At 33.2% G+C, this 15,054-nt stretch overlaps 1 protein-coding gene across 2 annotated transcripts; it reads left to right on the top strand.

Annotated features, from left to right (window-relative positions):
• The first annotated feature begins 340 nt into the window (after positions 1–340).
• On the top strand, positions 341–14,497 carry LOC147078044 (lipase 3-like). Of its 2 annotated transcripts, XM_085961156.1 has the most exons (10): positions 341–479; positions 748–959; positions 1,412–1,645; positions 3,042–3,240; positions 4,653–4,764; positions 5,808–6,045; positions 7,702–7,860; positions 7,956–8,037; positions 11,125–11,270; positions 14,170–14,497. In XM_085961156.1, exons 3-10 carry the CDS (start codon positions 1,544–1,546, stop codon positions 14,353–14,355), a joined length of 1,224 nt encoding a protein of 407 aa, XP_085817282.1. In that variant the 5' UTR covers positions 341–479; positions 748–959; positions 1,412–1,543; the 3' UTR covers positions 14,356–14,497. The 2 variants fall into 2 exon arrangements, with proteins under 2 accessions (XP_085817282.1, XP_085817281.1); XM_085961155.1 differs by having other exon boundaries at positions 748–1,645.
• The last annotated feature ends 557 nt before the right edge of the window (positions 14,498–15,054 follow it).

The following is a 15,054-nucleotide window of genomic DNA, read 5'->3' as shown; positions in this document are numbered from 1 at the left end:
ACCTACAAAACACAAGTAAAAAAAATGTTTTACAAAATCAATTTCAATTATTCATTAAATGAAAATAATAAAATTTTAATACGGAAGATAAATAACTAATTTGTAAAAAAACCGAATACTACGTAAGCAAGCTTATATGTAGAAAATTATTATTAAAATGATCAAAAAACAATAACAGTTGATAAATAATAGGCTTTTAATTATCTATGTTATGTATCTATGAAGGTCGAAATCATATTTATTGATATGCCTCGCGATTTCATAGTAGAATTTTTTTTATATCAATGTCTTTTTTCAAGATCTTACAGAATAAAGATGATACGTGTAATATAAATCAATCAGTATTGTAATATTCCTAATAGAGACAACACGGAGTATTTATTACCGATAAATCAATTCGTATTAATTTGTGAAACAAAGTTGCAAATACACAGTTATTGCTGTTTTGTAATGAATTGGTGATTTTCTGGAAAAACACAGTGAGTAGGTATAGTTATTCAAATAAGCTTGTGGCTCTATTTGTGCATGCAATTTTCCTGGTACAAAGCTTGTATGTAAGGATAACTATCAACAATATTGTTCGGTGTATAAACATAATATTTGGTATTTGATTTCATATAACGACCAAAACTTAATAACTTTGATTATAAATATTGTGTACTTATATTAATATACTCGGTTTTTGTATATTATCCATTGAATAATAAAGTGTCAATTTAATATTAATTGTACCTATTTTGTTTTCAGAATGAGCAATCATAAAACGGGAATATCCGAAGAAAATCAACCAACTTGTGACATTACAACGTCTAATTGTCTAGTATAAAGAAGAAGCAATAAATGCTGCAGTCTCTCTGACAAGAATAATTTAATAGTATTACTTGTGAAACGATAATATAAAAGAAACAGTGTACTTAAGAAAATAATAAAGTTTAATTAATTACCCAGTGAAAAGTAGGGTGAGTACCTACTAATATTTAAAAAAATCAAAAAAAAAACCATTTTTAAAAGCTTATCGAAAGCTCGCCGTAGAAACAATATCAGTTCACTAGAAACTAAAAATAAACACGTTGGCGCTTGAAATTGTGTTATTTGGCAAGTTGTAAAAAACAGAGGCTTAGAGCGGACAATTTTTGAGTTGCTCTGCTCCGGACATATTACTTGCTCCAGCTCCGCTGCAGGGTCTGCTCCTCTCCGGGCTTAATAGTTATTATTATATGTATACAAATGTTAAAAAATAAATAGTTTTGAAATAAGGTTATTATTCGCCCTTTTCATTATTAATTCTATTAAACAAAATTTCCCGGCAGCAAATCGTCTTTCATTATCTGCCTCTTCTGTCAAAAAAGCGAGGTTGTTTATCACTCGGCCGTATTTCAAATAATCCCAGTGTTGCAAAGTGTCAAAATAGGACGAAAATTTAATAATAAAAAAACATCCGGAGCAGTGGAGCACTACAAATTTTCGGTGCTCCGGGTAAAACTCGATTGCTCGACTGCTCCGTGCTCCTGCTCCGAGCTCCGCTCCAACGCTCTGGAAAAAAATGAAAGTGCTGGTAAAATACCATATAATTTTCATTGCGACAGCTTTGTGCGGCTATGAAGTTATCTCCAGGGAGCTTCCGCCTTCTGCCACAGAAACTACGGTAAGAATCTGATAATAGTTATTACATTATAATATTATACCAATTTCCACTATCCGTATTAGACTGCGGCACGAATCTGTGAATTTCCGACTTCGAATTGCCTCTCCTGTTAAGATATTGTTATATGCATTCGAAGTTGCATTCGCAATATCTACTAGAATTTAGATTGGGTAATAATATATCAAGAGCATGTACCTATTATCATCTTTCAACATGCCACCCCTAGGCAGCACCAAAAGGCCGCCTCATTTTTTATACAGTATTTTTATTATCCTTTCATGAGTCCAATATCTAAGAAATGTGTTGTACGAGTATTATATATTACTAATAAAATATCAGACTAACTATTCGCAAATCTACACGTGTCGTTTCTGGTCTACTTGGTGTACTTCGAAGGGCAACGGAAGTAAACTAGATATCGCGAACCTGATAAAACCAGTGAGCTGTTTTTTAATGGAAAGATATTTTCGTTACTACTAAGGTTATGTGGCTATTTCTATGTATTCCAAATAATTCTCCTCGATTTGCCGTCCTTCAAGTAACCTCCGCCCCCAAGCGACGCTCAATCTGCCTACCTACACAGAACGTCACTGTCTTTCAATGCACCAACTTTCGAGATATTAATTTGTTGTGGCTAGTAGCATATTATTATAATTGGGTATTTATATAAATTGTATCAATTCTGGTTATACGTGGAGGTTACCGTTATGGTACTTACCTATATATCAAGGCGCGTCTGCACAAAGTAATTAAATCTGTATAGCATACTTAAATTAATAGTGTCTACAAGTGTATTATTATATAGGTAGGTACCACCAGTACCACTATTAGAGTGTTATGTGAATATGTGGGCACCAGTGGCGTGCGGTCAATAGATGGTGCGGATGCGGCGCACGCCTTATTCCAAAATATTCTAATGATCGAGTATAAATAAAATATATATATATATATATATATATATATTCAATTACATAACACCTGTCCTTAACAGGTCCCTATAAGAACAAATATGATGTGGGGTGGGACATGTTATTAGGTTATATATTTCATGCTTTACAAAGAGTTCCCAAATATTTTATTATAGGGTTTTACCATAGTATGATTTCATTATTAACTAATGAAAGTACCTACTACATTTGTTTTAAAAATCTATCATCAAGTTTTCAATACCTATAAATAATGTACTTACCTAATTCAAAATAACCATTGTTATTTGAATATTAGTATATAATGCTTTTGAGGATCATGCCCTATCTCAAGACACCGCAAGGCTATTTTGGCCAATATAATATTATATAAGTCAGGATTATGAACTGATGTTTTATAACGATTAGAATTAAACTTTACTACTAACTGTTATGTTTTAGAAGTCATATTCCGCACCTATATGTTTCAGTTGCAACTAGCGAGACGAGCCGGGTTCTCGATCGAAGAGCACCCGGTGACAACGAGTGATGGCTACGTCATTAAGATGTACAGACTACCAGTCAAAAGGAAAATCTGGCCTACAAAATCACTTCCTCCGGTTATGCTATTCCACGGCATGATCGGCACTTCCAGTGACTTCATGGTGCTGGGGCGCAAGAGGAGTTTGGGTAAGTCACGAACCCGTAATAATTTTGTGTTTGATTTTTCAGAACAAATCATGTCAACAAAAATCTCATACGTAGTTCACAAATTCCCGGATTCTCAAGCCATGGGTCACGAGATATTTTGAGGGAAACGCCAACTAAAATATAGTAAAGTGGAAAAAAAATCACTGTGATGCAAAATTCAACACCAAAATTATCTTTTATCGATGTTTCGATATTTAAATAACAAATAAACAAATTAACCTTTTCGACTGAAATCAGTGAATTTGGCTGAAAGTTTCAGTGTGAGTTCATCAAAAATATAATGTCCCTACAATATTATCCAGTCTCCACAAACAAAAGCAATCAATAGTTATTATTGGTCGACAATATAATAGTTTTATTAGTCTTTAAGAAACTAGAAAAGGGATAATGTTTTATAGTGAACGAATGGTGGACTAAAATACCAAATAAAATGTTTACTCATTTAAAAGTAGAAGCAAATACAACGCGAAAAGTAAGTATAATGTTTGACACTTACAAAGTGAATACAAATGTGATAATGTGAAGTTGATAATCCACATGAAAAAAAATAATAATGTCACAGTAACGTGAAAGAAAATATTGTGATGAATTCACAAGTTAACATATGCAATTATACACAAAATGAGAGAAATGTTGTGATAATTGATAATATCAAGTATTTTTTTTTATTCTATGATTATTTTTAGTGCGTTGCTCTTCACCATATTAAAAAAACATTTTTATAAAAGTGTGACGGTTGCAATATTACTCGGTTAATATAAAAGGGAGTCACGTTTTGGAAAATTTTGGGACCTATGCACTAGAACAGTGGTCGGCAACCTACTGCCCGCGGGTAATTGAATTACCCACTACAACATTTTGAGTTACCCGCCAAGAAAATATGATAATATTTTTTTCAAATTATTATTTAATATTATATAAATTTAATAAAAATTGCATTTTTTGCTCTATTGTCAGCATTTGGTTCAACATATTCTTGTGAGCAAACATTTTCTCAGATGAAATGTATCCAGAATACTCTGCGAAATCGATTAACACAAGAGAATCTTGATACCTGTGTTCGACGTAAGACAACTACGTATTTGCCAAATGTTGAAAAACTCAAAAAAATCAAGCCAAGGAAGCCACTAAAAAAATATTATATTATAATATATTATGTATGTTTTTTATAAAATAAATTAGTATTTACACATGCGCAAATATACGTGTATATATAGATATACTTTTCTTTTATAAAAATAAAATTGTTTTTTAAAAATATCAAAAATTTGTTTCAAACTTTTACCCAGTCTCTCAAAAGGTTGCCGACCACTGCCTAGAGTCTGGCTATAGTCCAAACTCTTGAAAAAATGTAAGTAAGTACTAAATTAAACGTCGTTTTGTAATTCTAGCCTTCCTATTGGCGGATGCAGGGTACGATGTATTCATTGGAAATATGAGGTTCAATCAATATTCATCGCATCCCAATATGAGCAAGACTGATCCTGCCTACTGGAACTTCAGGTAGCTACGAGACCAAATTCATAAAAAACACATCACTATAATGATTGTCTGTGGTTCATATTTTTTTATATTATTAAGAAAATAAAATACTAACAATATTCACTTAGTACATAGAAAAATATGAAGCTTGCAATTTGAGATATTTTTTTAATAATTTACAATTTCAACTGTATTAATTTCATTTTAAAAATATAAATGGGTATAACTTGAAATCCTTTTTATTTATATCAAATCTTATTTAGGTATGGTCTCAATATTGAAGCTCGATTTGATATAAATAAAAAGGATTTCAAGTTATACACATTTATATTTTTATAAAAATCGATGTTTTTTAAAATGAAAATAAAAAATATTAAAACTATGAATTAGTCAAAAATCTCTACGTCAAAAAATAGAAAACTTAATAAACTAAATTTAATAATAAATATGACTATAAAATAATATGTAATAATAACGTGAGACCCTGCACCAAATTCACATTTTATAACATTTTTCGTAAATTGTAGGTTTGTCTTTGACTTAAAATAAAAAATATTTTTCTTTTAAATGTTTTCAGATAAATATTTATTAATTAATACAGTTGAAATTGTAAATTATAAAAAAAATGTCTCAAATGGCAAGCTTCGTATTTTTCCGCTAGGTTCCTCTTTAAAAAAGGCTCAGTAAGGGCTTCACCTTAAGAGTGACATTCTACGTGTCTACTGATACAAAAAATGCATTTTACAACTAAGTACCAATGTATAAAATTTTCTTGTCTTGATACCTTGTCGGTCTCATTAAATTGTTTTTATACTGTATAAATTTATAAATGTATAAATTAATTACTGTACGGAGCTCAATATTTGACATTTTTAAAATTATCATGGACTTACATGGAATACCTAAAAAGGATTACCTAAAACTAACAATATAATTTTAACCCCAATACTTGCTACTATCACCACCATTCTGCGAACTTATGGAAGTCCCCTCAAATTAATACCTAATATTGTCGAGTGTTCGATTTGCATCTATAATCAATAATCATACGATGTTACTCCCAGCTTCGATGAGCACGGCTTGCTAGACCTGCCAGCGCAGATGGATGAAATTCTGGCTATCAGCAAAGCGCCAAAGATACACTTCATCAGGTACTCTATTGGCGCGACTGCCTACATCATGATGTGCGACAGGCGGCCGGATCTCGCCAAGAAGTTCTTGTCATTCGTGGCTCTAGCGCCGACAATACACATGACCTCGCTGGCGTTTTATTCATATGTGATGCTCGATCTCAGGATATTGGTAAGGATCTCTATCATTATAATTATTATTAGTAGCTAGGAAATTACCAGATGGCAGTGCCACCTGTCAATTCTTCGATGTAGCTTTCGTCTTCTTCCTGTCTCACTATTTTTCATACGTTTACGTGTATGTTTTCTCTCACCTTTCCCCATTTGTTCTGGTGTTTTAGACTGAATTCACTGTTTGTGAGCTGTTACACCAGGCGGAGTTTTAGACGCTTAGCCAATAGTTCTTACTCATCCATAATGTTTGTATTTTTTGATTGATTGTGTATTGGATGACACATATTTCTTACCTAAACACCACTTTGTTTATTTTTAACACATTCACTTCGATTAATCCACTCCCGAATACTCTTTAATTTGAATCTAGTAGTCTTATAGAAATTGACATTTTCAGAGATATATCATTTTCAAAATCGTGTTTTCCATCTGACACCATACTTCTTTATACTTTACGGTCAATCTGTCACAAATTAATTGTAATGTCGTTTAATACTTTCTATACCAATACTAGATATACTACCACTGCATTACAAGCATCAGCTGTCAAACTATCATGAGTGTATAGTACTACCATTCGTTTTCTTTAGTGACCGGTTAAAAAAGGATTCCTTTATTTGCCTGTGAGTTTATTTGTCAAATTTAGGATTTGCGTTTAAGTGTATGTTTTCTCTCACCCTACTCTTTTTAATACATCTTCTCCGTGTCATCATGCGTTTCAGATAGGTAGATGAATCAAGATAAATAATACACATTATCAATACAGACTAGAGGTGGGAAAAGTGGTGAAAACAAAATACTTACTAGTATTCGGAATACTATATAGAGCGTTTGGCGTGCGTATGTGACATAAGTCTCATACTCAACTGGAACTAAAACGAATTCCATATTAGTATTTGAAATATCGGTTTCAATAGAATCGCTAAAAAATACTCTGAGCTCGGTTTTTCGAAATGTCCCATTTATTATAAAATTTCAAATACATTTTAAATTTATGAGCTGTTTTTCTGTTAGGTTATAATATTCTTGTTAATAAAATGAATAATGATTTTTTTTTTTAATAATAAATGTTTTGAGCGGTCATACTCATAGCACTCATATCAAGCCTGTGCGTCATCTCACCATGAGGAATGTGCTGCGACACAAAATTTATGACCTATTGTTCAACTGGCGATCGACTCGCGATGATATTATCATCACAAGTTTTTTGGAACAAGTTTATTGGGCCACACATACTGAGTATGGGTAGTTTCATCCGAGACTTGAGTACACAAACTGGTGACAGTATTTCCAACTCACCTCTAATACAGACCCCTAACAACTGTACAAAATTCACAATGCACACAGGCTCTCCATACGTAGTTAACTGCTGCGGCTCATATGGGCATGACAAGTCCAAAGTTAGCCAAACACACTCATTCCGATCCAAATAATGTTGGATACCACTGGCCGCCACTGGTCAGAAAGATGTTCCAATTATGTGCTATTTAAAAAACACACACACACATTGCCGTATATATAAGATAAAACAATAACATTGTTAAAAGTGTTTACAAACTGTCTAATCGAACAACCCAACATTCATAAAATACACGAAGGTCTGAATTTGAACTAAAACTCTATAATAACAACTATGCTAAATTTTCAATTCAAGGACATTCTAGATTCGATGGGGATTAACCCGGTTACAGTAGGCGGCCCGTTCCAGAAGCAGCTGGTTTCCAACTTTTGCAGACCTCGTATGAAAAGTGAGGACATGTGCTACGCCTTTGCGTTCATGTTCGTTGGCGACGACTACGGTCAGGTTGATTGGGTATGTGATCAATACTAGGTTACTGAAATTCTTTTAGTACATAAATAGTCTTCAGCATGTACCTAATTGAAACAAAACCGTATTACAATTTCCAGGAAATGGTACCTAGCGTATTTGCCAGAATACAGCCAGCCAGCATTAACCAATTCAGGCACCTTTTACAACTAGGGAAAAAAGGTATTTATACCCAGGGCGTTTTTTTAAAACAAAGGTGCCGAAACTCACTTCTTGCCTAATTTCGTACCTACAAAAGAAAATTATATTCAAATATCATTTAAAGCAACTTTTCCTATGCCACGAAGGGCATAAAAAATTAAACAAACAACAAATACAAATAAACAACTAAAGTTGTAAAAAATAAAATTGTAAGAACATTATACATCATATATTTGAATAAAAGTATATAGTGATTTCCGTGCCCCCCACATCCTGAAGCGGGCCGCCAGTCCAGGATCCTTGGGGGGGCCCACTTATCACTAAGGTTAAAGGCAGTGTGCAGCTCTACAGTAGCATTTTTAAAACGGTGTTCGAGGTAAAATTATGTATATGCTTCGTAATTCGGGTAATAGATGTCTCTATGAAATCACAATTTTTGATGTGATCCCCCTTCACCAAAATATGCAATTATACAACCACATATTTTAAAATGTTAATACTCCTGAAAGAAATTGGCGCCATAAGCGATTTTTTTATGATTAGAGTAAATTTGTGATGTGCGTTTATCTCACTTATCTGGTCGATCCTCCAAGCTAGCCACTTTATCGATTATTATCGATTTTCAATAACGTATATCTCGGAAACCGTTGGGAATTCGACAAAAAATCTATAGAAACAATTTTATAGGAAATTTAATTAGCTTTCATTTTTATTCAATATATTTTTTTTCTACATGCACCATTTCCGAGATATAAGCGAAAAACCAAAAAATGGGACCTTTCGACCCCCTTCCCGCCTTTAGCTCACCTCCCAGAGGCGGGGACATTTAGTATGTTTACCTACTAACTCCTCCTAACAAAGTCCTGAAGTCAAAAATTCTCACATATTCCATGCACTCCACACCCATCTTTCGAGCACTCATTGACTGGACTAATTAGGTTCATGCTCTTGATATATTATTATCAGCGCCGGCGCGAGATTATTTGGTGCCTTCGAAATAATAAAAAAAAAATTATGAATCATTAGACATAATATAATAGACACTTATTAATAAAATTATTTTAGTCTCTTTCAAAAATTTTAATTAAATAAATTATTGTAAAACAGGAACACACACACATAAGAGATTTCACTGATGACACAATTTTCTTTTTTACAGCTCGTGGTAAGATCTGGATCAGTTCATTTTGGGTATCATTTCCCAAATAATGAACCAGTATTTCTTGATTTTTGACTAATTTGACAATTTTTCATTCATTACAGGGGCGAAGAGAGCTAGATATTCAACAAACTTCAAGAAATTACCATTGTTGGTAGTATAGAACTTTTGGTACTGTTCGGTTATCAGGAATACAGCGGAAAACACATTTTGAAAATACCCGATATACTGGATTATTTGTTAGTTTGGGTTAGTTTAGATTAGGTTAAGTTGGGTTAGGTTAGGTTAGGTTGGGTTAGGTTAACCTAACAAATAATCCAGTTTATCGGCTATTTTCAAAATGTGTTTGCCGCTGTATTCCTGATAACCGAACAGTACCGAACTTTTGATTTGTTCCACGTAATGCCAGATTTTCTCTGATCAAAACAATTAAACGTTCCAATATTTTGTCGCCAATATTGGACTTCTTCTTTGATTTGTCAATTGTTGCGCCTTTCCACAAACGAAAATGAAGTCCTTTCCAAGTTTGATGGTTTTCCAAATGAAAAATATTCCTTTCATAGGAAGATAGAAGAGCTACAATGTTTTTCCAGTCTTTTGAACCTGTTGTTTGTAGACATGAAAAGTTTTTATCATTAAATAATAACTTGCAGAAAAAACAAAAGACCGCATCTTTCTTAATTGAATATATCAACCATGAACGGTATATTTCTTCACCATTAGGCAGTAACCTCTTGTAATATATTGGAGAAAATTTTCTGTTTCGTGCTCCAGATGATCGTTTTTTCATTTAATCAAACAAATATTATTTACAAGATATGTAAAATAAATAATAATAACCTATGAAAAATTTGTTGAAAATGTTGATATGACAACCTGCAGTTCACAATATTACACGCACTAGCGGATAAAATATAAACAGAAATTTTCACGTTTTAAGTTTTCAAATCAAGTTTTACTAACAGTATAAACACCAACTACACTATTAATATCTTATGATCGGGTTAATTCATCACAAATAATGCAAATTACACAATTACTTCAAAGTTGTTACTTCAAAAACAACAGCTGTAGAGAGACTGACTGATTTAAATGATATTCCTTTCCACTTCCAGGCAGATCGGGTTGAAAATAAATATGAGTTTATGAGGGATTCCATTTCTTGGAAAGTTGCAGAAAGTTCTAACGCTTGCAGCAGCTGTGGGGGTTTTTTATACCAAGCCAAATTATACAATTAGTATATCGATGGCATGTGTATTGATTTAAGCATGATAAATTGCTGAGATAAAAACTTGTACGGTCTCTTTTTATCTTGGATTAGCTTAGACCGCGTACCTGGAAATGTCATAATTTTAACAAAAACGGTCGGTAGAAAATAAAAATTTTGATTAGAGATCGGAATGTTTTCCGAATCTTATGGTGAGAGGCTGTGTTCTAGGTCCAGAACCGCCTTGTAAACGTTTTTAGGTAATTAGGCAAAACAATATACAGCTGTGTGACAAAACCCTGAAATTTGTATCATTTGTACCGTTTGTATCTGGCTGTATCGTTTGTATACCTGAAGCTGGCCATGGAACGCCACTAGATTCCAAATCCGATCACTACTTATGATACATAATTACAACGAACAGATAAAAACATCAAAATAAAATAAAACTTATTAAGTATTTAAAAATATTAAAAAATGGAAAATAATTTTAGTTCTCCATTTATGCGCCCCCTTATGTTTTTCGCCCTAGGCGGTTGCCTATTTCGCCTATTGGACGCACCGGCCCTGATTATTATCCCCTGCGCCAACGTTTCAGATATTAATTTGTTGTGGCTACCAATAATTCAACCACACTAAAATCTTGCACAATCGCCTTCAACGATTGCTGTAATAAAAGGATGCCTCTTATTCTAGTCCAAACTATTCGCATGTCAAATTATTCCCTAATATCCCTTTTCAGATGGCTTGAGACAATTCGACTTCGGGTCTCCCGATCGCAATATCCTAAGGTATGGGAAGCCAGACCCACCGGAGTACAATACGACAGCGAACACCGCTCCAGTTGTGATCTTCTACGGGAAGAATGATTACACCATGCCCGTGAGAGTAAGTGAGACAGTGATGATGCATTATGATTATTTAAGTCTGCTCCAGTGAGTTCAGGAAAAACTCAAATAAAGTTGAGATTGAAATTCGCTGCTAAAAATATTAACATACTTTGTTAAATCACAATTTAGATTATCAAAGACTCATTATTATGAATAATATGCATGTATTAATCAATGATACTAATTAAATTATTATTTTATTTTTGTCTGCTCATACATTTAGAAGAACACCAAGAAATAAATTGGCCCATAACATTATGGTTTTAAAATAGTGCAATAGGTACTATGTCACATGTGGGTAGGGAATCTAATCCCGGGATCCCGAATCCCGGGATCCCGGGATCCCGAGCTATTTTCGATACCTATGAATCCCGGGATTGATAAACATAATCCCGGGATTTCGGGATTGATTTTTTTTATCAATTTTTATGGAAAATATAACAGAAAAAATACTTTTAATACAAAATAACTACATTAGAAATAAACTGAGTTTGAATGAAGTTTGATGTGTAGGTTGCCGTTCATTTTATTTTTTCACATAGATTATTAAAAATGAGAAAGATTGGTAAAAAAACAATGCTTCGCACTTTTAACAAATTAATTCCACCATGATATCATACGTTTTACGGCAGTTTCATATTTGGCTGACTAATTAGATTTATGAAGCGGAAAGGCCATAAGTACGCTATGATTATTTGCTTTACTATTTTAAATCTCGCTGATCTATTCATTATGTCTTTACTATCAGAAATAGCAATCTCATATTAAATTCACATTATTATTTATATTATAATATTATTTACTCCATTAAACTTGTGTATTTCCAAGATTTAACGTATACAATATTAACAATAAATGTCTTAAATAGTATAAATTATACTAGATTTATTTTTAACCGATTTTATCAATGTTATTTGTAAATATAAAAATTTTATATTAACAATGGAAAAAAAATCCCAATCCCGGGACCAGTCCCGGGATCCCGGGATTGTCAAATTGTAATCCCGAAATCCCGGGATCAGAATTTTGGCTCGGGATTGGATTCCCTACATGTGGGTAATATAAAATACATATTATATTTATTTATAATGAATTTAAATGCATTATCCCTTTTGCCCATGTTGAGTTGAAGGTTTTTTTCGTTTGTTTAATCCAGCAATCATGACGGAAGTAATTTAAGCTCCTCATCACACACAGCAGCGGCTGGTCTAACATCATACAAGTGCACTGCACTACTTTTATTGCTATGAAATATCATTCAACATCGTAAATCATATTTTTTCTTTACAGGTTTTTAATATTATCGCTCACTTCTAATATTGTAATGCAAACCATAAACCGATGTGTCCATATTGCCAATAGGCGATAATACAGGCACTATGCACCGTATACGTCATCTTCACTGAAATCATTTGCGCCCTGCCCCGGCAATATATTTAGTTTACTTAAAATGAACTCAAAGCTTAGCATGAACTAAAGCCATTATAAAACAACTTAAGCCGTACTAATCGTTTTCGCCATGCGTAAGTTCCAGAATATCGTGCGCCGACCAGGTAAAATGACATCATATTGGTCTGAGTAGAGAGCAATTACAAATTTGAATTATGGTTTATTATTATAGACGCTGCAGCTTACTGTTCACGCTAAAAGTATGTTTAAAATGCTTGTACAACTAAAAACAATAGAATTCATTATTTTCTAAATTTAAAATAGGTAAGAAATATAATACAATGTCAGTAAGATCTCTTGATTTATGTGTACTCAAATTTAAATCAATGAAGATAAAAATAATTTTGCTACCTACCGCATTTCTGGAAAATTAATATTTCATTATCCTGTGTGTTGACTTAACGCGAAATGATGTCGGTATTTATAATATAGAAAATTATTAATTCATGAATTCTAGTGATAAGCTAATAAATCTTAATACTTACATATTATTTCACAAAGTGCAGTTTCATAATAATCATTATTCATACAGTGTACAAATTGCTAAAGATAATGTACTTATATAGAATAAGATGGCTTCCGTTAAAAGTAAGAGGTATTTATCTACTATAAGAGATACAATCGTTTCTTAAAACTAATCCAATAAAGATTTGAGTAACTCGCAACATGTTTTATTAAAAACATAAAATATACAGGTAATTTCCCAATGTCAATAACGTTTTGTCAAAAACAGAGCCAAATTGATTTCATTTTTCAATAAGGTAAATTTCCAGCACACCCTCAAAAATTACAATCCAAAAAATCACCGGCCGCCACTGATCACAGCTAATACTTATTATTCATTCATCACGGAGCTCGATTATTCCGACACCAAGTATATTATCGCCCTCTTTCTTTGTAGTCCTGAAACCCGTACATTGACTGTAAATAGTAATTTAGCCAGGCAGCTCTTGTATTTGACGAATCGTATTGCCAGCTGGTGACGTGCCGGGTATGAGGCGATTATAAAACCATAACTATCCAGCGATAACACGAATATCACTTGGAGCAATTCCATAAACAATGCGGTTATCTACATTAATTGTTAACATACCGCACTTCGTCTTACTTGCTTCTAAATGCATCCGATTAGAATCGAGTAAGATGTGTTAACTGTGTTACTCAACGGCATTTGACAGCTCACGGTTAAAGCCGTCTTAGACGGCCGTATTAAAAATATTCCTCCTACTTCCTAGTAATAAGATAATTACTTTTTTTTTTATTGATTTTGGATAATGTTAGAACAGCCCTGCAGGAGTGGGAAAATAATCGATGTCAGTAGTTTCAAAAATATACGAAAATACATAAAATACAGGCGAACTACATACATATTATTAAATCATGACGCATGTCACAATATTATCAATTACTAACAGAATATAGTGTACTAACCCCATTTTGCATTGCAGAACATTGACAAGCTAGCGAAAGAATACAGGAGTGCTAAAACGTTAATGTGGTACAAGTCCGTGGAGTGGGACAAGTTCAACCATTATGACTTCATATACGCGAAAGACCTGGGTGAGCTGGTCAACAAAGACGTGGTCAAAATACTGAATAACATCACCAGGTCGCAGATGGACAATGAAACATGAAAGCTACATAAAATATACCTACCTACTATGCGAATAAATTAATAATATTATATTATATAAATCCAGCAAAGGAGACAATGTCAAAATATTACCAGTGCTACAGCTATCAAATGAAATATAATCGTATTTTTTTCCATCTCAGGATTTTTTGTATTATTGTAAATATAGGTAAGTATAGATAGGTCCATAGTTTTATATCGATTTCCCTCACATGGTGATATTCTGAATAGCGATTCGCGTGCAAATTTACCTTACCATTTTTTTATTATCAATTTAGTGCTCGTGGCTTAACATCAACTGACGGTAATCGGCTTTTCTTGCTCTTAGAGACCTTAAGCCGCATTTAGACCAAGCGTGCGCATGTTTTTTCTCCCTTACTCCAGCGAAATTCTTATGCTCGCTCAACAAAAAACGTTAAAGTCAAGAGAATTTCACTGGAGTGGGGGAAAGAAACATTCGCTCGCTACGACCTAAGAGCAAGAACAGCCGATTACCGTCAGTTTATGATAAGCCTTACGAGGCCTTATAATATATTATATCAAAATGTCAAGCACGTGATATATGCATATTATGGCTATACATTATACAAATATAAGGAAGGAAACTTTCTTTTTGAACAAAGAACGTTCAGGGGATGGATTTTTTTTTTTGAAGCTATCAGACATGATAAATAAGGCACACAATCGCCCGCCAAAACGG

The sequence above is a fragment of the Rhyacophila brunnea genome, unplaced genomic scaffold (genome assembly GCF_057557595.1).
Source record: "Rhyacophila brunnea isolate RB1 unplaced genomic scaffold, BYU_Rbru_1.0 scaffold_12, whole genome shotgun sequence".
NCBI lineage: Eukaryota > Metazoa > Arthropoda > Insecta > Trichoptera > Rhyacophilidae > Rhyacophila > Rhyacophila brunnea.
Note: the sequence above shows the minus strand (reverse complement) of the source record. Positions and strands in the feature narration are given on the sequence as shown.

What these genes read in the sequence shown, in the direction of transcription:
- LOC147078044 (XM_085961156.1), top strand. Translation starts at nt 1,544, where the DNA reads ATGAAAGTGCTGGTAAAATACCATATAATTTTCATTGCGACAGCTTTG. An exon ending in ACTACGGTCAGGTTGATTGG is followed by an intron (nt 7,861 to 7,955) that starts GTATGTGATCAA and finishes TACAATTTCCAG; the next exon opens with GAAATGGTACCTAGCGTATT. An exon ending in ATTACACCATGCCCGTGAGA is followed by an intron (nt 11,271 to 14,169) that starts GTAAGTGAGACA and finishes TTTGCATTGCAG; the next exon opens with AACATTGACAAGCTAGCGAA.